Below are 22279 nucleotides of genomic sequence, written 5' to 3'. Positions count from 1 at the left end.
AAGCCTCCTGGATCTACCCTCAGGAACTGTGGGTCAGGGAGCAGCTGCAGACAAGGATTGCCTGCTCTCCTCCGTACCACCTCCCGCCTCCCTGGGGCCTGGGACTCCTGATGAGAGGAGCTGACTGGCTCCAAGCACCCTCCCTCCTGCTCGGGCCCTGCTGAAATATGCCCTGGGCAAGCCATTGGACAGGAAGGAGACTCCTCACATGATTTGGCTTAATGCTCATTTCCTCCCTTCCTGAAGCTGTATGCTGCAGTAAGCGTGAAGCAGAAATGCAGACAAAAGGGGGCCCACGGTGGGCGAGAAGGGCCCTGCTTCTCGGCATCCTCTGGGCTACTGCACCCCTGCCTCCCCCAGGTGCCTCCCTGCCCCAGCATCTCCCAAGGGCCGCAGGTAGGTGGACACTGGGGGCAGCTCCCCCTGCTGCTACTGCCACATATGGATGAAGGGACAAAGAGAGAAATTTTCACTTGACTCACTGTTGCTTATGCTTCCTGCTCTACTTGCTCTGATTTTTAGCATTTGGAAGGATACGAAACACTTTTAATCCCTTAAATAAGTTCTCAAAGATAGTTGCAAAATAATTCACAGACATCATGAAGCATGAGAGCCTCCAGTTTTTATTGAGTTGGAGACTACATCGTAAAGAAAATTTTCTTTCACCCTAGAAATTCTCTCTACCAACAGTGGATGATTCTTTACAGGCTGTGGACAACTTAGGCTCTGAAATGGGAAATGAAATGGACAGATATTAGAAATCTTTATAATCAGAGATATAGTTTCTGCTTGAAGAGGAAGAGAGGTTCAGTATTCCTTTAGAAACGAAGCAGACACGGAAGAATGATTTCATGATTTCCTCTTTTTAATTCGTCCACTATCATCAGCATATTTCATTAAAACACCTCTTTTGGATCCCAAAGACTATATATATATTTTTTTCTTTTTCTTTTCTTTTTTTTTAAGTATCTACAGCCATTTAAATTGCTTTATGCATTTTCACCAGGGTTCTTAAAATTCCACCCAGAAATCCCGCACTTAAGTTTTCTTAAGCAATTTCTCTTTGTGGGCTTGGAATTGTGACTCCAACATCCTTCAAACATGCACCTCCTTTTCCTTACCAGGAAATAGCACCGAGTGTGTTATTTCTCCATCATCGGAGTTTCCTGAAGGGTTTTTCACAAAACAGGAGCGCGCAGACGGAGGCATCGTAATCTACTTCCTAATTATCCTTTACATGTTCATGGCCGTGTCTATTGTCTGTGACGAGTACTTCCTACCCTCCTTGGAAATCATCAGTGAATGTAAGTGGCTGGAAATCTCCCCTGCAACCTTCCAGAATTGTTGTGCCACTCACATATATGTCTGTCTTTGAAATAGCTGTCTCTGAAATTCTGTCCATCTCAACTGGTTGCCGAATTCGGCTGTTAGAAATTAAGCTCAGTTACTGGTGTCTGAAAATAAGATCTACCAGTGCAAGCCCATTAGTTCTAACCCTTCAGTCATGGACGTTGCACAGAATTCTGAGCATAGACCTTTCACTGGAGCCCGGGCCCCTAAAATCTGGATATAAGTGATGTTTTATTCCATATAAGCAAAAATGCCAGCATTTCCAGTCTCTGTCTGCTACTTAGTTAGGTAACTTATTTGAGCATTCTCACTTCAGAGAAGGTCAAAGTTAAGGGTTAGGTTATCTGCTGCCCAGAAACAGTGTCCCCCCACCCCACCTGCTACACACACACACACACACAGCTAGCATTTCTTCACAGAGGAAAAGGGCACGAACACAAACTCTCCTTTTCCCATAGCCCTATCGCCACGCCCGCTGGAATGCAAATCAGGTTTTTCCTCTCTCGTTTACAGTATCCTTAGGACCTAAAACAAAACCCAACAATAGCGGTGGCACACAGATATATTTGTTTAATGAAAAAACTTATAGAAGAGGCCAGCATAAGTTCATCATAATCATGATTTAACCTAAGTAGATGTAAATATATACATTTTTACATTGACATTTTGTTTTACATTGATATTGATATTCTTCTTTAATAGAGATTAAATTAACATACTATTTTTACTTCAATTGATGAAATACAAGAAAAATACAACCAGTAAAAATCACCTACATTTCCATCACCCAGAGAACCCCATAGCTATTATTTAATGTATTTCCTTTCAGTCTTTTGGATCTTGCTATAGATACAGCTTGATGGCTTTTCTTTTTTATCATATAATATTTTATTGTGCACGTTTTACCATACTGTTAAATACTCTAAAAACATGATTTTTAGTGGTAGCATGATAGGTTATGATTGTATAAATGATTTGAGCTCCTAAAACTGTTTTTTAATACAGATTAGTCACTGAGTAGAAATTTATACTTTTTAAAATACTAATCTCATTAGGATTTGTTTTTAAATTTTCTGTTCTGAATGTTATGCCCCTACTTGTATAAAATCTTTGCAAACTTCTCTGATCATTTCCTCATAAAGATGCAGAGCTGTGCATATTTTAAGCTTCATCTTATACATTGCCAAAAGCATTTCACAAAGGGTGTGCCAGCTTAAACCTCCAGAATGTGTGGTAGCTTCCATGCCAGAAAACCATGGATAACAACATTTCAAATGTCTTTAATTGCTTTAAAATGGAACTTAATTCTATAAAAGTTGTATTTATTTAATTTGTGGGGTTGAACATTTTATGTGGGGTTGAACATTTTATATGTTATTGAAATTTGTGGTTTTGCTTTTGTGTTTCATTGCCCAGATTCTAATAAGGGGAATCTTTGTGTTTTTCTTATTGATTGCCAAGATTTTTTTTTAAGATAAGGATATTAATCCTATTTCTAATATAACTTTTATATCATATGCTTTTTCATGGTTTGTTGTTTGCTTTTGTATTTTCTGTGTTTATTACATTAAAATTTACACATTTTCAGTAGATTTATAGATTTCTTTATGATTCTCCTTTTGGTTTTATACTTACTTTTTTTATCCCTAAGTCAGAATAATTTTTATTTATAGTGCTTTTTTTACATTTGTTTCTTTCCCTAAGAATTTGTTTTGCTATAGAATACAATGCTATTTTGTTTTCCAAAAGTTGATCAATTTTCATATACTGTATTCATATATATATGTATTCACATATATATGTGTGTATATATAGGTATATATATATGAATACAGTATATGAAAACTAATATATGTATGTATAACATATATATGTATATCTTTGATATGAAAACACATATATATGTATATCTTTCTATACTCTCAACTCTGTTGTAGTAATCTTTTTGTTCATCCTTGTGGCAGTACCATACTTTTAATTAGAAAAATTAAATAGCTCAAGTTAATTGCATAAAGCTAAAAAATTTGAAATTCAAGGTGCTATATCCCACCTAGAATCTTTGTCTTTCTGGAAAAAATAATCACTTTAAAAATTTTTGCTTTCACATTTCCAAATGTGAATTTGACTGAAATTCAGTCAAGTGAATTTCATTTGACTGAAAGAATAAATCCATCAAGAATTTTGTTTTTAAAAAATTATCTTGGGAGTTGTAAATAAATAACTTTTCTAGCCTTACAGAAAGAAACTACTACATTGAAGTTTAGATTGCTACTACTTCAAAAGAATCTTCATTAAGTGACTTCATAGGATATCTATAATAATCACTCCCACCATGCCACTTGTGGAATTAATTACTTTGAAACATCAACAACATGCATTTCTCAAGTGCATTGCTCTTTGCTCTGAAATAGAATGCAGTAGCTATGATGGATGTGTGACTGATGGATGCCACATCATTGCCAATTCTTCTTCAGCTGCTAATAATTAACTCTGGTCTTGAGTATTGAAAATACTGGCAACAAAATGAGATAGAAAAAGTGATAGCTCAATTCATTTTTAAATGCCTATAAATTAACTCTGTCATTTCTCTCTTCAAGGTCTAACATGTTCTCAACCAAATTAGGACATCAGCAATAAAAAACAATCTCCCTGGAATTTATTTACATCCACAGAAAAGTCTGCAAATGCTTTACATTTCTCCATAGTTCTTTGATGGTCATGGAGTTATAATAGTTCCACCCATTTTGTCACCTGATAAATATTATCCTCAAAACAGCTTACAGAAGCATTGCACAATGTATTGGAGTGTTATTGCTTATTTGTTAGTTATCATAAAACAATTATAGAAGACTGAACATGGTTCTAAATTAAATATATATGGTTTCATTCAGTCTTCACAAAAACCATACATAGTAGGGACTATTAGATTGGTTTGACTAATGAGAAAAACTAAGGCTGAGAGGCTATGTAATTTCTCAAGGCTACACAGTCAGTACGTGGGATAGCCCTAGTCTCTCTAATGCCAAAACCCAAGCATGTTCTCAATTCCTATACCATATAATTTTGCACATCCTTGTTCAAGATTTGATGCTGTAATATGGTTGTTTCAGAAATACTATCCTATTTGAACAATCTTAAAAGATGTTTTCCTCCCAAGGGCACTGAAAATTTTGATCAAAAAAAAAAAAAATCAAACAGAAAAAAAACCAAATACCCCTTGTAACTATGGAGAAAGTATGCTAAAAAATAAAAGAGAATCTACTTCAAAACACCAGTTTAGACTTTTGGCAACCTATTGAGGGTAGTAAACTAATGTTATAAATATTTATGCATAATTATTCAACTCCGAGGTCTACACATTTTGTCGAAGATGTACATGGGATCACAGTATAGCACTGCGGAAGCAAATCAAGTATGATGCAATGACTTTCTAGGGGTACATGTTCTGAATCCCAACCTAGAATATGGTGGAGAAATGGCAGGCTCCTGGCCCACCCCAGCCCCATCACCACCTCCTCAAATTACCAGCAGTGGTTTGTTGGGTCAGCAGAAGGGTCTTCAGCAAGGTGAAAACTGGAAGAGGCTCAGAACTAGAATCTCCATGCAGGCGATGGAGGAGGTGGAGGGCAGAGCCTCTTGCTGACACCCTGGCTGGACCCCAGCTCAGGCAAGTGACTGCTCTTCCTCAGTCTATAGCTATATGTACGTTTTGTGGGTCTGGCAATTTCGCCTAGAGCTGCCACAGCTGAGGCTTCCAGCAAGGATCTTTCCCTTCTTGTTCTACTTAGGATCATAAGTCACACAACCTCTCCTCCCCAAACCCCAGACAGTGGAAAAAGCAAGCACATCCCCCTATTAGACAACCTGAGACATTGTGCTGTCATCTTAACTGTGTAGAATCAATATGAGAAAATGCTGTTGCTATACCCGCTTCCTCTAATCTTCTTTTTTTTATCCATTTAGGTTGTATAGGGACAGAGGCTAATGATGTTTCTTTGAACACAGAGGGCTAAAGTGAAATTAATACATATTATAGAGGGAATAAAATCATACTCTAGCTGCCCAGGGCATTTTACTTTTGGAGAGAAGACCTGGTTTCCATGTGGGAAACAGGCTGGGGATTCAGGGGAAGGGGTTAAAAGATGTCATCAGAGGGAGAATATTATCTGAGACAAGTTAGAGCCAAGGGAGCTAGAGAAACGGGGTAAGGAAAAGAACCTGTGGAGAATTCCCTCATTCCCACCAATTGTGCTACTCTAGACCTGTCCTTGAGTGGATACTCTGAATGATTTTGTCTGTGTGAAGTTTGGGCAGGGGAGGAATCCAAATGAAAACAAGGAAGAAAAGGTCTCTGTGGTCTCCCGTCATTCATGTAAGCCTGACTTACGAAACTTGGTCTAAAATTCTCATGCTTAGCTTATGAAGTTAGTCACATTACCTTGTACTCATATCTGGTATCATTTGCTTGGGGCTTTTTCCACTTTGGTCGACATCTCTATGATATGCTTGCTGGATGGTCTATGACAATGCTAAGACTCCTTGGAGGTGCTGGAGAAGGAGAATGCCATTTTAGGCTATAGTGCCATACGACTATCATGAGATGGTTGAAAGTGTCCACCGTGGAGCCTGACACAAGTTCAGATCCTGGCTTCACCATTAACTAGATGTGACTTTGGGCAAAGTGCGGAATGTCTCTGCCTGAGCTATCTTAGCTGTGCAGCAAGAGGAACTAGAGCGCTCAGCTCACAGAGCTGTGTGCCATGTACATGAGGAAATACAACTGCTTACACAAGGACCTAGCACATAGGAAACGTTCACTAAAGGTTCATTATTACATCAGAACAGACTATAAAGATTAGAATGCTTTACTCAGGAAAGATGAAAGTGAAAAAGGTCACAGTGAATACAAATAGGTTTGGGGGCACACACCAAATCTACAGTGCATCTGCTAGAGCTTGAAAACCAAGTTTACAGCAAACAAAAGCAAGTACTACTTCACAAGGTAGGAAGTAAGCTTATGAAACTCATTCTGTTATTTAATCCATACAGCAACTTTAAACAATACCTTAAATATCTCTGGTATATTCTGTTTAGAATTCCTTACATTTATTTTACATTAAAATCCATAGCTTTTTATTCCATCTTTAGCAATTTTCTATTGTTTAAAAAGTGGCATCTTTAAAGTATATTTAATTTAAATATAAATTAATATTATATAAATTAAAGATACAATATAAACCATATTAACTTATAGTCTGAATAGGACTATTATCTCAGTTCATTTTTAGAAACACAAAAGTTCTGTATAAAGCCAAAACAAATCCCGTTTACATATTCTTTTGGTATGTAATGGGCATCTCCTAGTTATTTGACCACAGTTCTGAGCAGTTTTTTTTTTTACCTTTTTCCGCGCCATGTACACAAACACCTGAGAACCCCTTAAGACTGATCACTTTATATAGCCCAAAGTCCACAACAAGCTAGCTATGAAACTTTTTAAATGTTACACTAATATACTATTCAGTGAGAAATTCTAATCCTTCCACCATGCTGATCTTTTGAGGTATAACACGTCTTCAGTGAGAATAATTAATAAGGTATGGAGAAACATACTTAAAGAAAATACTTTTTTATTTAAAAATTATTTTCATTCACTCTGCTTTGAACTAATATTTGCCCATGCTCTACTTTATGTTTCAGAAATAGACAATAAGAAAGAAATGTAAATTTTAATTCTAGGTAGATTTGTTTCTAAATTGATAAAATTGAAAGGGGGTTGAATAATTCTGTGAGTATGGCATTTGGATAGCCTACAGTGGCAGGGACTGTTTGATTCTTAATCCTCATGAAATTTACAGAGGCAAAGCCTTCCCAAAGAACAAAGAGCCTAAGAATAGTGCTTCTTCCCTGCCACACAGGCACTTATGCTCCTCTTAAAAGCATCTTTGTTTTCCTTTTCTCTCTGATCTAAATTGTAGTCCCCTGGGATTGAGTCTAAATCTATCCCAGGTGTATGGATCTAAATAAGCATCAAGTCATCTGGATATTATCAAGATGGTATTGCAAGAATAGGCAATAATAATAATAGTAATAATAATAATAATAATAGTAATAATTAATCTCTTCACTGTACCTACATGGATAACTGAAAGAGCAGCTTTTTGAAGTCAAAAAGATCCAGATGCCCATCACATTTCTACAATTACTACCTATGTGACCTTGGGCAAATTATGGAGTCCAAACTCAGGTAATTGTGAGGTTTGGAGATAAAATGTCTTGCACATGCTTTATATGCTAGGCTTAAGGCAGGTGGAAATTCATCGTAAAATTATAGCTGTTAGGGGATTGGGAGAGTCCTTCTTTTTCAGCGGAACCATCAGGCATGTGAAAGCATTATACAGGGTTTCAGGATTTATTCCATTATAGCTTAGACAAAATATGAGGTGATAACTATAAAGTACTCAAAATATTTTTATTTATTGTTAAAAACCTCACAGAGCATATATATGCAGTTGTACACCAAGAGGCAGGCATTTATTCCAACGACACTAAGTTCACTCAAAATATTTCTAGAAATATATTTGAAATTAATGTCAGAATGAGTTTTGCAAATCAAGAAACTTTAGTTTGCTGTCACAATTCATTTTGGACCCTAAATAAAATTACTCACCACGACCACACATTCTAGTTACTAGAGTTGGGTCTGAATGACTTTTGATTGCTTCCAAAAGTCAAATCCATTCACAAAATATGAAAATTTGTTATCGAGGACTTTTTAAATTGTGCCAGGGATCCAAGATGGCAGAGTAGATAAATAATGTGCCTGCTTCCTTCCATGAACAAATTAAAATTACAACTAAATTATAGAACAATCAACCTGGAGAACCATCTGAAGTCTGGCTGAACAGAAGTTTTATAAGTGAGGATATAAAGAAGAAACCACATCGAGATGGGTAGGAGGGGCAGAGGTACCAAACTGACTAACCTCAAACCTCCGTGTGGTGGTGGAGAACCTGGAAGAATATTGGCCACGGAGGTTCCCCAACCCCACACCAGCCTACCCAGCCCAAAGTACTGGTGCCGGGAAAAGGAGCCCCCACAAAACCTGGCTGTGAAACACAGTGGGGATTCCAACCATCCGAGTGAGAGGGAAGGCTGTGGGAAACCCAGACGTCCTTTTATATGGCCTGCACACAGACGCACTGCTTAAGGCACTCACCTTGGTCTCCAGCGGAGGGACTGTGACTCGAGGGGTGTCGGGGACATATGGAGGGAAGACTGAGTTGTGTGGCAGACAAGAACTGGAGAACAGTTGTCATTTTCCCCGTGTGGGGTCCTTCTCCAAGCAGCCGGCAGACAGGCACCATCTTTAATGTATTGAGCCCGCCTCCCCAGGGCCAAATCTGAATCTGATTGGTCTGGTGAGCTCTGCTGCTCCGTTCTGCTGACTCATTTAGACCCAGCCCTAGCCGACTCCTCTAATACCAGAGGCACTTTCTCCAAGATCAGCCAGCTCTACCATATTGCACTCTTTCTTGGAAAACTATAAGAGTCTGACAGATGCAACACGGGCAGAAACTGGCCTTGGTGTGCTCGGAGACTTTTGCTGAATAGCTTCTGGCTCAGCACTGGAAACAAACCAGAATTTACATTAACCTGGTAACCACACTCTTCCCACTCTACTGACTTCCTGAGCCCCTGCCTCATCCAACTTGCATATCACATGAGGCATTATCAGTGGCTGAACCTTGAGGGAACTGAAAGGTGGCAGCAGGCCTCAGGGTGTCCTGGTTTTCTGCAGAGCTACCCCAGGCCCGGTATTGGTGGCAGATGTCCTCGGTTCGCAACATGGCCTCTCCCACACACCTCCAGGGTTAGCACAGGCAGCAAACAACCGTGGATTGCTTTGTAGCTCTTACAAAGTAGTCCCTGGCTGGTCACAGGCAGTGGTTGACCTGGGCCTGCATCGGAGCCCCTCCCAAGAGGTCCCAAAACCAACAAGCTAACTTGGAGTTATCTTTAGACCACAACAGAGCACTGCCCAATTAGCCCCACAAGCGGCACACCCAAAGGGCAGTTGCAACAGGCACCAGAGCCCTCTGGGGCGAATCCCACTCAGTGAGATAAAGTCCCCGCACAACAGACTGAGCCTATCAGCCTGAGGGTCAATCACACCCACTGACAATAACAATCAAGGCTCAACTATAACAGCAGGGCACACAAGGGACACTCCTGAAACACCCGGTGCAGGTGACCAGGGAGACTGTGCCATTGGGCCCCACAGGGTTCCTACCATACAAAGCCACCCGGCCAAGAATGGGGGATGTAGGACACCTAATACTTAGAAACAAACACCGAGAACATTTTTAAAAAGCGCGTAAATGTGAAGGGGAATAAGAGGTCCAAATTTCCAGGTAGAAAACAAATAAGTCATGGGGATGTAATGTACAGCATGGGGAATATAGTCAATAACATTGTGATAACGTGGTACAGTGTCAAATGGTTGCTGGACTTATTATGATCACTTCTTTAGGTATATAAATGTTGAATAGCTACAGTGTACTGAAACTAATATAATATTGTATGTTAGCTATATTTTTAATAAAAATCTTTATAAAAAATAAAAGAATAAAATTGTGCCAGAGGATATCAAATTACACATAGCCTATTGTAACTCTATTAAGATGTTCATTGTGAAAAGGACTGGAAATACATTAAAATGACAGCAGTGGTTAAAATATGAGTATAAGTGACTCTTTCCCTTTATTCTCCCCTCCATCTTCTAAATTTTCAATAATGTAGGATTTTCAAAAATTATAATAAAAGGAAATTATTTAACATGACAAGTGGTAGTCTTAAGGCACAGAGCTATACTCTACATTTTGAGTAAAATTGGTAATTGTGCATTAGAAAAAAAGATAGAAATCATTATAAAGAACCAGTTAGAAGTGAAGAATACAATAACTGAAATGAAGAATGCACTAGAATGAATCACCAGCAGACTAGATGAAGCAGAGGATTGAATCAGTGATTTGGAAGACAAAGTAGCAGAAAACACCCAATTGGAACAGCAAAAAGAAAAAACAAAGAATTAAAAAAATTGAGGGTCTTATAAGAGACCTCTGGGACAACATCAAGCATAACAACATTTGCATCATGGAGTACCAGAAAGAGAAGAGAGAAAGCAAGGGATTTGGAATCTATATGAAGAAATAATGACTGAAAACTTTCTCCCTTCTCTTTCTGGTACTTCTAACTGGTTCTTTATAATGATTTCTATCTTTTTTTCTTTTCTTTTTTTTTTTGCTTGCTGTCTCTCTGGTGAAGGTCTCACTAAGTTCCTTGAGCATCCTTATAACCATTGTTTTGAATTCTGTCTGTGGTAGGTTGCTTGCCTTTATTTTGTTTGGTTCCTTTCTGGAATTTTCCCCTATTCTTCCATTTGGAACATATTTCTTTGTTGCCTTTCGGTGTTGTGTAGCCCAACCCTCCATTTTACAGGTGGCAAAATACATGCCTTTTCTGAAAGACTTGTCTAAAGTCTCACATTAAAGTATTGGCAGGGCCAGAATCCAGGTCTTCATTTTAATTTAAAATTCTTCCTACTATGTTACATTTCCAGAAGTGGATTTTCAAAAACTGTTATAAATTTTCCAGCATGGCATCCTAAAAGAGAATTCACTTAAGAAAAAGTCTGATGAGGCTTAGTAATCAGTTCATTTTCATAAAGTTGTACTTTATAGAAACAATGTAATTGATATCTAAACTTACAAAGCAAATTCACCTTGAACATTTCTACTATATCCTGAAAGAAGTGTGATTATTCTTTTAGAGTAATAAAGAGGAAAGAAAGTAATAGCTCTGGGGGGAAAAAAACCCGAACAATTTATCTTTAATAATAAACTACGGCAGAGAGAAATGCTGCCCAAAGGTCAGAGAAGACAAACCAGTCTATTCTAAAGTTCAGAGGTATAAACCATTGTACAAAATATGCTTAGAACCTCAAGATATAACTTGTTAAAATATCCTTGAAGTTTTACACATCCATCGACACAGGTTTTTTCCTTTCATAACTCAATTAGAGCCCCTTGAGTAGCAGAAAGCTTTACTGTTACTGCCTTTTGATAGTGAAAGATTTCAAAAGGGCCACCTATTTTCCTACCTTAAAACAACCCAATAGATCACGCTTCAGAATCAATTTCTCTAATGAAGCATTCTTCAGCTATCATTAAATGAAGATCGGTCATTCACTTCAGTTACACCAAATTTGAATATTTATTTCAATATAAAGCATTTTGTTCTTCTTGAATTTCCTCTACATGTTATCTAGCCTTCTTTTGATTTGAGAATTCATAATATACAACTAAATTTACACATTCTCTGGAATAAGCTGGAAAACTTCCAAAGTATTCCTGACTCCCAGTAATTATTTTTCTCCAAGGAAGGAATGAAATGGGGGAAGTTATATGCCAGTGCCACAAGGCAGGGGAAAAAGTAACTCAATCACCCAGCATTTTATAATTGGCCTGCCTAAGTGTCACTCTTATATTGGGCTTCTATGGCAAAATTGAAATAGCTCTGGACTTAGAACCAATATACTTGAGGTTTATGTCCTAACTCCTCACATTTAAGATCCTTATAATCACGTAACTTTGAGTTACTTAACTTCCTGGACCTGTTTCTTTATCTGTAATACACATCACATACATAAATTATATAAAAAATATAATTATTTTTTATATTCCCCCACATGGCTGGTGCCTGGGATGGGGAGATTCAAAATTAGGGGGATGAAACAGCAGAGGTTCCTCTGGTATATTTCTATATAAGCTCTTCATGTCTTTCCAGTATGATAGTTTCAAGGTAGCCAGACTTTTTATGTGGTGGCAAATGTCCCGAGAGAGAGAATATGAAGACATTTTGTCACCTTTTATGTCCTAGCCTTGCAAATATTATGGCTCTGCCATAAAACATTAGTCCAAAGGCTCACCTAGGTCCACGAGGAGACATAAACTTCATCCCCTCCCTTTTTTTTGATAGGGAATGGAGATTCTGGAAAACCATATGGGCAGAGATACTACAGCCGTTTTGTTAAAATACAATCTGCCACCCCCACGCCTCCCTCCCATGCCCCCAAAAATCAGTAGTCAAAGGCACATGTCCCAGCAGAGAACATTAGGTGGACCTAAGAGTGAGAAACATTTAATGGTTCCCACAGGCAAGAGTAAGGAAATAATGGCAGGTAACAGGAGAGCAAACACACCAGAATTTGAGGGTCCCGGGAAGACTGAGGTGAGAAGAATCAATAGGTATACTAAACAATAAACATCAACAAAGGATTGCTATGAAGATCCTTGGAAACCTGAATTTTAGTCCTAACTTTGTGACCTAGGGTAAATAACACCCAGTGTACTACTTCTACAGGCTATTTTTCAGTCTACCAGTATAGCTTGGTTGGGGATTTCTGATGCAACCTTGTCTCAGCCTTCCCAAAGCAAGCTAGTTTCAATATGGCTGTCTTTCCTTCCCACAGTAGGTCCTTAGCTCTGTAATTGTAGGAGACGTTTAAGACACTCATCCCATCGATGACTGAGGATAATGGATGTGCATGCTTATAAATCTGGGGGATACAAACTATTTGAGTAGTAGTATTTTCTTCTATTTCCTAATCTAGAGTAGTTTTAATGGTTCCATGTTTTAAATCAATAGACTGTAATTATACCATAGTCAATTTTATCTTGTTTTTAGTTAACTAATTTCCTCTCATTTGTATTTAGACAAGGTTAAAATTCCCAATTTGTGATTATACTCAATTCCGTTTCATTTATAGATTTCAAAAACTACAAATAGATTAGGACTCTGGAATTACCTTAATTTTTCTCAGCTCCTATTGGAGAATTGTTGATAGTGTAGTTTTTAAAGTCATGCTGTTGCTACAAACCTACAAGCCCTACAGCTAGAAAGGAATCTTCTGGGTCCCAAAAGATCCCTTATCTTGGCACTCAGAATGGAGTTGCAGCATAGTTTCAATATTCTTCTGGCCTTATCTGTCTTTCTAGTCATTAAAGTAATGAAGTCATAAAGGAAACAAGACACTAGATTCCTCCATTTCTTAACCTACAGGTTTTACTTTTCCAGTTGAAGTCAGTATTTAGTGATTTTCTGTGAAGCTAATAGCCTTGAACATCCATTGTTTTTAGTTATAAACACTCATTTGTCACTTTATTAGGCATAACATAATTTCATTTGTCCTCAGCCCTTGGACTGTCTCAGGATGTTGCAGGTGCGACTTTTATGGCAGCCGGTAGTTCAGCTCCTGAATTAGTTACTGCTTTCCTAGGTAAATATTGTTCCTTAAATGTATTCTTTTTGCTAACTCAATGTGGTTTTCTCTATTTCAAGCCAACACTAACTGACCCACTCTCCTGCTCATAGGTGTATTTATCACAAAGGGAGATGTTGGCATTAGCACCATTCTTGGATCTGCAATTTATAATCTCCTTGGCATCTGTGCAGCATGTGGTTTGCTATCTAACGTGGTATGTAAGAAAACTTTTATTCAATACAATTTATTGTCTTGACAAATTATAAGAACTGTTTGTAGTCTAGAATAAACAAGGCACTAGTAACGTGTTCAATCAAATTTATTAGTAAGTAGAAAACCAACATGTATTCAATTTTAAGTTAACCCACAAATAGCTCTTGTTCAATTTTATGAAAATCAGAGGTTTAGAAACAATTTTCCTTAAAATTCCTTTTTCTCTAAGCAATATGCAAAAGATAACATTCAGCTACACATATATACAAACAATTTTAGTATTACACTAAGCATGTACCTGAAGTTACAGTATAATGGAAACAGTAACTCAACTATCCTTTGACAGGTTTCAACGCTATCCTGTTGGCCCCTAGTCAGAGACTGCGCGGCATATGCGATTAGTGCAGCGGCAGTTCTTGGCATAATATTTGATAACCAAGTTTACTGGTAAGCTTGAAACAATTATTAATCCTATGTGAAACACAATACGATTTTATTAAGTTCTGATGGTTTAGCAACTTTATTTTCAGAAATGTTATTTCAGTCACTTCTCAATTATCTGCCACTTCCGCACCATTTTCCAGTGGGTCTGAGCTAAAGTTCCTCATCAGAATTGCTGGTTGGGTTCTTTTCCCTTCTTTGTAATTTTTTTAATCAAGTCAGTCTTTTTTTTTTTTCTCACTAATCTGGATAATACCATCCTTCCTTCTCCCCAGTGACTGACCAGAAAGTCTCACAACGTCTGTTATCCATTAAAAACAGTTGGCTTTTTCATCTGTTGGGTTATTGTTCACCTGCCTCAGTTAGAAGTGGTCACAGTCATAAGACTGGAGAGAGGATAATGGAGGAAGTAAACGAAGAACCTTTAAATTCCTCCTACTTTCTCTCTGATGTCCATTTAGCAAGAGGAACTATAGTCTTCTCTTCCTCTAAGAATCAACGATGTTTAGGTTTCAATGTTAAAAACTGTTTGCTTTGTAATCTCCCTGTGCTTTGCTGTTCGAAGTGAAGAAAAAATGGAATGACTTAGTGGACAGATAACATTTCAGCTAACATGTACCAGGTCTCTATAAGGTGTTTACCACTATGCTAGGAATCATAAGGGATAAAGAAATGTAAAACACACAGCCACACAGGTTGTGCCTTGCACAATGCCAGAGGACACCAGAAAAATAGAAACCAATGTAAATGGCACCTTTCTAGAGTACAACTTAGTGCGGCATAATGTCTGCTATAAGAAACTTAAAATCTAGCATGGAGCAAACTTTCTAAACAAATCATACTGAAATCTAGTCTGTCTCCCACAGAAAGACTATCCCAGAAAGATCCCTACTGTAACATTTAGCTACAAATATACAAATAGACAGCAGCTGTCTCTAAGAGGACAATGACTTTCAGAGTATCGCTCCACTAGGGAAATCAAGGACTCTGTGCTTTCAGCTATAGCAGAGATTCACTAGCTATCAAAGGTTAATGCAAGGTTCAAATATGATGGTATTAACTAATCACAGTTCTTTAAATAGGAAACCAGAGTATAGGAAAATAGTCTCAGTGCCTAAGGAATAATTTTATTTTTGGGAATATCTCATTTTCTTGTGAATTCACTTTCATTAAATCAAAAAATCTCTGTATAGCCACGTGAAAAGCCTCAAAGCTTAACATATTCTGCATATTTTACACAAAATTTCTACACCAGAAAATTTGAATAGACACAGCTGAAGTGAACTAACAGATGCTATATTCTCTTATAATTATTATGTATTTTGGGGAATGTATGCTGCCAATGAACTGAGATGAAGAATGCTCATCACTATCCATTAGTTTCATTTTAATTTTGAAAATCTTACAATTACTTTCAAAACATTTTTTATGCCTACCCTTTGGAAGAAAATCTATAAATGAAGACAATGAGTTTACAATCCTTGGATTTTCTGAGATACAGAAAGGACAATGTCGACCTTTTATCAATAAATTTATAATAATGCAGTAACCAAATCCACACATATCTACGAAACCAAAATATATCTAGAAATGTTCAATTTTTCTATTGGTGCATTAAAAAAATAAACATATTATCCCAAAGCTATTAACTCTCAAATAACTTTCATTTTTATTAAAAAACACACAAATTTCTTTAATTTATAGGTATGAAGGAACTTTACTACTTTTGATATACGGATTGTATATTTTGGTGCTGTGTTTTGACGTTAAAATTAACCAATATATTATAAAGAAATGCAGTCCTTGCTGTATCCGTCTTGCCAAAGCTATGGAAGAGAGAAGTGAACAACAGCCACTGGTGGGATGGGAAGATGAGGGTCAACCATTCATCCGTCGGCAATCAAGAAACGACAGTGGAATATTTCAGGAAGATTCTGGCTACTCTCAGCTTTCTATAAGTTTACATGGTCTTAATCAAGTTTCTGAAGGTAATAATCACCTCCTGCCCATTATTAAGTCTATTCACCAGTGCAACTTAATCTCGTTTCAATTCAGCAAGTACTACATACTTATTATGTAAAAGACATTGTGGAGATTCACAGATGATGAAGAAGAGGAAGTCTATATCCTTAAGAAGCTTCTATTACCGTAAGAAAAAAAAAAGCTAAAATATGAAGGTTTAAGTACTTAAATAAAGATAACTGTATTTCCTAAATAGGATAGATTATATAAACTTTGATGAGGATGGTTAGATAGGAAAGATTCTCAGAGAAGGGAGAATTTAAAGTGAGCCTTGTAGAATTGGTAAGATTTTAACTGATGACCTGATTTATAACCACTAAGTAACAGCTACTGAAGTCTTTACTAGGTAAATGATAAACAAGATGAGCAAAAGTCTGTTCAAGTACTAGCATCACTGAGCATAGAATGTGCACAGTGAAGAAGCAGAGGAAAAGATGGGGGAAAAGGAATAGCATAGGAAGAGACTTAAATACTGTGTAACAGTCTTACAGGTTTGTGAGCAGGGAAATTATTAGAATTGAAATATGAGATATCAGACATGGAGGTCTGCAAGAGGCTACTAAAACAGCTGATGTGTTTAATAGATGCCTAGACAGAGTGAAGGCAGTGGGAATGCAAGACAACAGATGTGAGACAATGCAGACAGAGCATCACCAAGACTAGGCAATTAAAGAACTATACAGGGCTAGAAAAAGGAGCAGAGACAATTCTAAAGCTTTGATCACAAATGACTAAGAAAATAGGAACACCGCTTACAAAAAACTAGGAATTTAGGAAAAAGAGCTGGCGTGGAGAAAATGAAAAAAGGAAACAGATGACTTTTTAAACATGTCATTGGAAGCAGTAGCAAAACATTTAGGTAAATTTGTTTAGTAGGAAGTCAAATTCAGCTATGGCCAGAAATATAAATTTATGGGTTATTTTTATAAATTAGTTATATAAAACAGATTCTAAATTTAGTACATTAGGAAGGAAACTTACTCTAATTTACTACCCAAAAAAATTAAACCATGACTTTTCTCCTTCTTACAAAAATTATAGTTTCTAGTCTTTCAGATGCACGGGGGTATACATCTCTAAGGTCAATTTTATAACAAGAAACTCCAAAGACTCAGTCCAAAATTTATTACACTAAAATTATATCTAGTGTTATTTAATGGCTCATCGGCTGAGACTTGGGAAATTTTTTTGAGTTATTTTACTAAAATTAGTTGTAATGTGATTTGATCAAATATATAGATACATTATTTTGTAAATGCACACAAATTTTAAAGTGAATTCACATTTTTATCCATTATTACTGTCTTTCACTAACTTCATGAAACAAATTGAATAAAGGAACACACTCAAGTTTTGTAAATTACATTGTACAGTCTACACTAGCTCCTATTTTAAGGTTCTTTCCAAGAATTGTGAATTCTGAATTTAGTAATGAAAAAAATGAAATAAGCCTCCCCAAAATTACTTACAATAAGAATTAAAATGGAATACTCAACTAAATAAAAAGATTATAATCTAATTATTTTATAATCCCTAAATATGAATTATCTGATATAAAGGGCAGACTAGCAGCACCATCAATATTGGGAAGTGGAGACAACCAGAGTAGCTAGGGTATAAACCAGATTAATCAAGTAAGCAAAAAAAATTACTAAAGATCATCCACATTGTAGAAAATCAAGAGACGTCCAACTAAAACTTCATAAACATTATCTCAAACATATTTAGCGAATGACCCAAGACATTTTGATGTATTTAAGGCCCCAAATCAAGAAACGCTGAGTATCACACTTTGTACTGTCTGCCCTAAAGTCTCAATAGGTTCTTTTTGCCAGCAGTATCAGTAATGAGGTTTTCAAATGTTTTAAATAGCCTCTTAAAAACTGATACAGCTAATTTATTTTAATATAGCTTTCTAAATGGACTTTTCTAACTTAATTGGCCATTTGAGAAAACTCAAAATACTTTCTTTTTCCTCAACAGATCCACCAAGTGTTTTCAACATGCCTGAAGCAGATTTAAAAAGAATTTTTTGGGTACTATCCCTTCCTATTATTACATTACTTTTTCTAACCACACCAGATTGCAGAAGAAAGTTTTGGAAAAATTATTTTATGATAACATTTTTCATGTCAGCATTATGGATATCTGCATTTACATATATGCTGGTTTGGATGGTCACAATAACTGGTATGTATTTTAAGTACAAGAGCACAATTTAAAAAGAAAATAATCAGTTTCATATAAGAACAAACCATATAGTATATTCACTAAAGATAGTCTAGCTAAGGAGCAAATTTCTTTTTCAGCAAAGAGTATAAAGACTGGTGCTATTTACGAAAAAAAAATTAATATACCAATCGTTCAGGTTTTGTGAGTTGCGTATTACATATCAGCTATATTCTCACAATTATACAGCCCAGGCGTACAAGTCAAGGGATTACCTTATAAATGAAATCAAATTCACAGTATGTCTTTCTATTATACTAATAATTAAATCACATTGCATGGGGTCCATAATATACTCTTTACATTGAATTCAATTTCACATTAAAAATAGCAAAATGCCAGTATTTTGGGAAAATGATGGGTGCTCACTTCTTAACTGGATTACCATTATTTTGCTTTTTAATATGGCAATACAAACATACTATGAAATGAATAAAAAGGATATAAAACAAAGTTTCACTTTAGGTTTCATAATTAAGATTTAACTGTTACTGCTTGGCCATAATCAGCTTTAGTCCCACAGAACTCCTAGTCCAGAAGGAAAAACTGACTATAAACATAAAACAAAAAATTCTGGAACTTCTCCCCAAAGGTTAACCTGAATGGACTTCTATCAGAGGTGAGCAAACTACCACCTGTGTGCTCAAATCACTGGGGTTCCTGTTTTTGCTAATCAGGCCCATTCATTTACATATTATCTTATGGATGTTTTCCCACTACATAAGTAGAACTGAATAACTGCAACAGAGACCATATAGCCTGGAAAGCCTAAAATAATTACCATCTGGCCCTATACAAAAAAAGATGCTGACTTCTAATTTTTCTCAAATTAATATGTAACTTAGGATGCTAGCAAAAAGCAGAATATTTCTTTTTTTTTTTTTAATGAGGAAGATGAAAAAGTCCAATTGGCTTGCATAGTAAATCTCTCCAAACTTTCTCAGCTATAACATATTTGACATTAGGAAAACAGGAAAAGAGTAAAATCAAGTAATATATCATAGAACAGCCCCCAAGATGGTATATATTAGTGTTATTTATGTACATATGAAATCTGGCCAATGAGAAACCAAAATTAACAACCAATTACAATTCTAATATCAATATATAAGCATGCAATAAAAAAGCTACTTAAGAGTTTTTTTAATTGACATTTTAAGAAAGAAAAGAAGAAAGAATTCTAAAGCAAGTTTTCAATTACATTAAAAGAGCAGTTGCATGTACTTTTATTAAACTTCCCTGATTCTATTTCCTAGAATGAATACGTTTCTGAAAAATGTTGAACTGACATCAAATTTAACAGAAGCATTAATAAACTGGGACTACAATGTTAGAAAGACTCAAGAAGAACCTATTTTCTTTTCCTCAGATTTATGGTGCTTTCCCAAAGAAAATACTAAATTAACATACATCACGGAAGTAGGACTTTAAAAAAGTATACTGTGTTAACACATTTACAGTTTAAAAACAGCTATAAATAATTTGCTTAACACTGACCACTTTAAGAAAATCCTTTTAAAAAGAAAGAGAAAATGACCAATCTCATTAGCATATGTTAAGCAACAGCCTTGATGATGCAACAGTGCATTCAAAACTTCTGTAAGCATACCAGGTAGGAGAATTACTCCTTGGTAGAATTTTGCCTATTAAATGTCTGTCATTAAAAATCTGTCCTACCCATGTTACTCAATTTACCAATCTTATTCAAATATTTTGCTAGCTAAAATCTAAGTAAGTACATTAGTTCTAAAATGTAAATGTGCCTATTTTCTTTTTGTTTGGGAAGGAAATATCTGCAAAGAATGGTTCATGAATATTATAAGATTTGTAACTTATCTATGCTTATTACAGGGGAAACATTAGAAATTCCAGATACAGTAATGGGCCTTACTTTATTAGCAGCAGGAACAAGCATACCAGACACAATTGCAAGTGTGCTGGTTGCAAGAAAAGGTAAGAATTAGGTCCCTCAAGCTGTAATGCCCATTCTTCAAGCCTGGCTGAAATACACTAAGCAAAGTTACCTTTAAAAATATTTACTTCCTCAGTAACATACTTTGAAGGAAAAAAATGAGTAACTCAAGAGGAATGATTTACTATTTAATAGCAAATTTCACTAAATCTAATTCAACAAATAATATTCATCTGAAATGTGCATTAAATTGTAATTAAACATGTTAAATTAGAATGAAAAGCAACAAGTAATCTACATACCTTACTGAAAAATGGTTTAATAAATAATTATTACATAAATAAATGTTAATACTTTAAATACTAACCTCCCAAAAGTAAAAAATACGAATTTAGTAATAAGACTTATGCTCTAATACAACAATTTTCCAAAACCAACCAACAAAAAAAGTATCCAGTGCTTTTTCTTATGAAGCTCATTAATGAAACACAGCATTGGTATGCACATTTTAACAATATGCTTTTTTTCCTTTTTTGTAGGCAAGGGAGATATGGCTATGTCTAACATCGTGGGATCCAATGTGTGTGATATGCTGTGCCTAGGTGTTCCATGGTTTATTAAGACTGCATTTATAAATACATCAGCTCCTGTAGAAGTGAACAGTAGAGGACTAACTTACACAACCGTCTCTCTCAACATTTCAATTATTTTTCTTTTTTTGGCAGTTCACTTCAATGGCTGGAAACTAGATAGAAAGTTGGGAGTAGTCTGCCTATTATTATACTTGGGACTTGCTACATTATCAGTTCTATACGAACTGGGAATTATTGGAAATAATAAAATAAGGGGCTGTGGAGATTAACATTAATTGTGTTATGTGGAAAATATGAATGACTGGGAGGGGTAGAGAAGGAAAACTCCATTTCATTTAAGCCAAATAAAAAGCATCCTGAACTTTTAGACTCTAAAACTTACTTACAGTAATTCCTTATCACCAAAGAAAAACAAATTTAAAATCAACAAAAGCACATACTAATTTATCTGAGTCCTTTCTTTTCAAGGACAATTACATATATGAAATAGAAATTCTGAAAAAACCACCTGTTTTACCTTACAATAAGTTGATAAAAGCTGGAGAAACTTCAACAAATTCCACTATGTAGTACTGAAAATAACAAGGAAATGGCTTATTTCGTTAAAAACAGTATAACCATTCATTTAAACTGAATGACCAGACTTGCTGTCTTTAAAACCCAAACTTGAGATTAACAAAAATCACAGTATATTTAACACTATACTGTTAAAAGCTGGTGGGAGTTTTAAAAGTTCATTTTTAACAGCTTTTGTTAAGCATACAGTATTACTTAAAAATGACTTTCACTAGGAGATTCAGCAAAACAGATGTAAGAATGTTCCAACCGTGGTTTGAAATTATGCATTACGATCCAAGCGAACATCAATTTCTCTGCCACTGATTTTTATGCCATTCATTATTCTGCAGGCTTTTTCAGCTGATTCTGGGGAGTCAAATCTGACTGTTCCACAGCCTTTTGACTTTCCATTCTCCATTTTTATTTCTGCAAACATTACATGGCCTATAAAAGAGAAATTATATAATTACTAGTTAGTTTAAAAGGTTCCATATTTGACTACACAGGTTTGAAATTTCTTACAGCCAGTAAGTGGTAAGTAACTTGATTAGAAACAACAGATCATATAAGCATTATTCACATCATTTTATATGCTGAACATAATGCAATTCATATAAAGTAACGAATACATACAGG

At 35.9% G+C, this 22279-nt stretch overlaps 2 protein-coding genes across 4 annotated transcripts in view; one reads left to right on the top strand and one right to left on the bottom strand.

Annotated features, from left to right (window-relative positions):
• Positions 1-226: 226 nt before the first annotated feature.
• Positions 227-21692, top strand: SLC24A5 (solute carrier family 24 member 5). Of its 3 annotated transcripts, XM_033108052.1 has the most exons (9): positions 227-396; positions 1125-1304; positions 13607-13690; positions 13786-13889; positions 14235-14335; positions 16034-16317; positions 18335-18541; positions 20432-20533; positions 21032-21692. In XM_033108052.1, the coding sequence occupies exons 1-9, from the start codon at positions 276-278 to the stop codon at positions 21352-21354; spliced, it is 1506 nt and encodes a 501-aa protein (XP_032963943.1). In that variant the 5' UTR covers positions 227-275; the 3' UTR covers positions 21355-21692. The 3 variants fall into 3 exon arrangements, with proteins under 3 accessions (XP_032963943.1, XP_032963944.1, XP_032963945.1); XM_033108053.1 differs by lacking the exon at positions 13607-13690 and having other exon boundaries at positions 254-396; positions 21032-21390; XM_033108054.1 differs by lacking the exon at positions 1125-1304 and having other exon boundaries at positions 261-396; positions 21032-21395.
• The window catches only part of MYEF2 (myelin expression factor 2), a 31796-nt gene continuing 30176 nt past the window's right edge, over positions 20660-22279 (bottom strand). The window contains 1 exon segment of the mRNA XM_033108055.1: positions 20660-22087. Within this exon segment, the coding sequence (XP_032963946.1) occupies positions 21924-22087 (164 nt within the window). The 3' untranslated portion in view covers positions 20660-21923.

The sequence above is a fragment of the Rhinolophus ferrumequinum genome, chromosome 6, assembly GCF_004115265.2.
Source record: "Rhinolophus ferrumequinum isolate MPI-CBG mRhiFer1 chromosome 6, mRhiFer1_v1.p, whole genome shotgun sequence".
Classification (NCBI taxonomy): domain Eukaryota; kingdom Metazoa; phylum Chordata; class Mammalia; order Chiroptera; family Rhinolophidae; genus Rhinolophus; species Rhinolophus ferrumequinum.
Note: the sequence above shows the minus strand (reverse complement) of the source record. Positions and strands in the feature narration are given on the sequence as shown.

Coding starts and splice junctions, on each gene's coding strand:
- SLC24A5 (XM_033108052.1), top strand. CDS start 276: ATGCAGACAAAAGGGGGCCCACGGTGGGCGAGAAGGGCCCTGCTTCTC. Junction 13,890..14,234: donor GTGGTTTGCTATCTAACGTG/GTATGTAAGAAA, acceptor ATCCTTTGACAG/GTTTCAACGCTATCCTGTTG. Junction 14,336..16,033: donor TTTGATAACCAAGTTTACTG/GTAAGCTTGAAA, acceptor TTTAATTTATAG/GTATGAAGGAACTTTACTAC.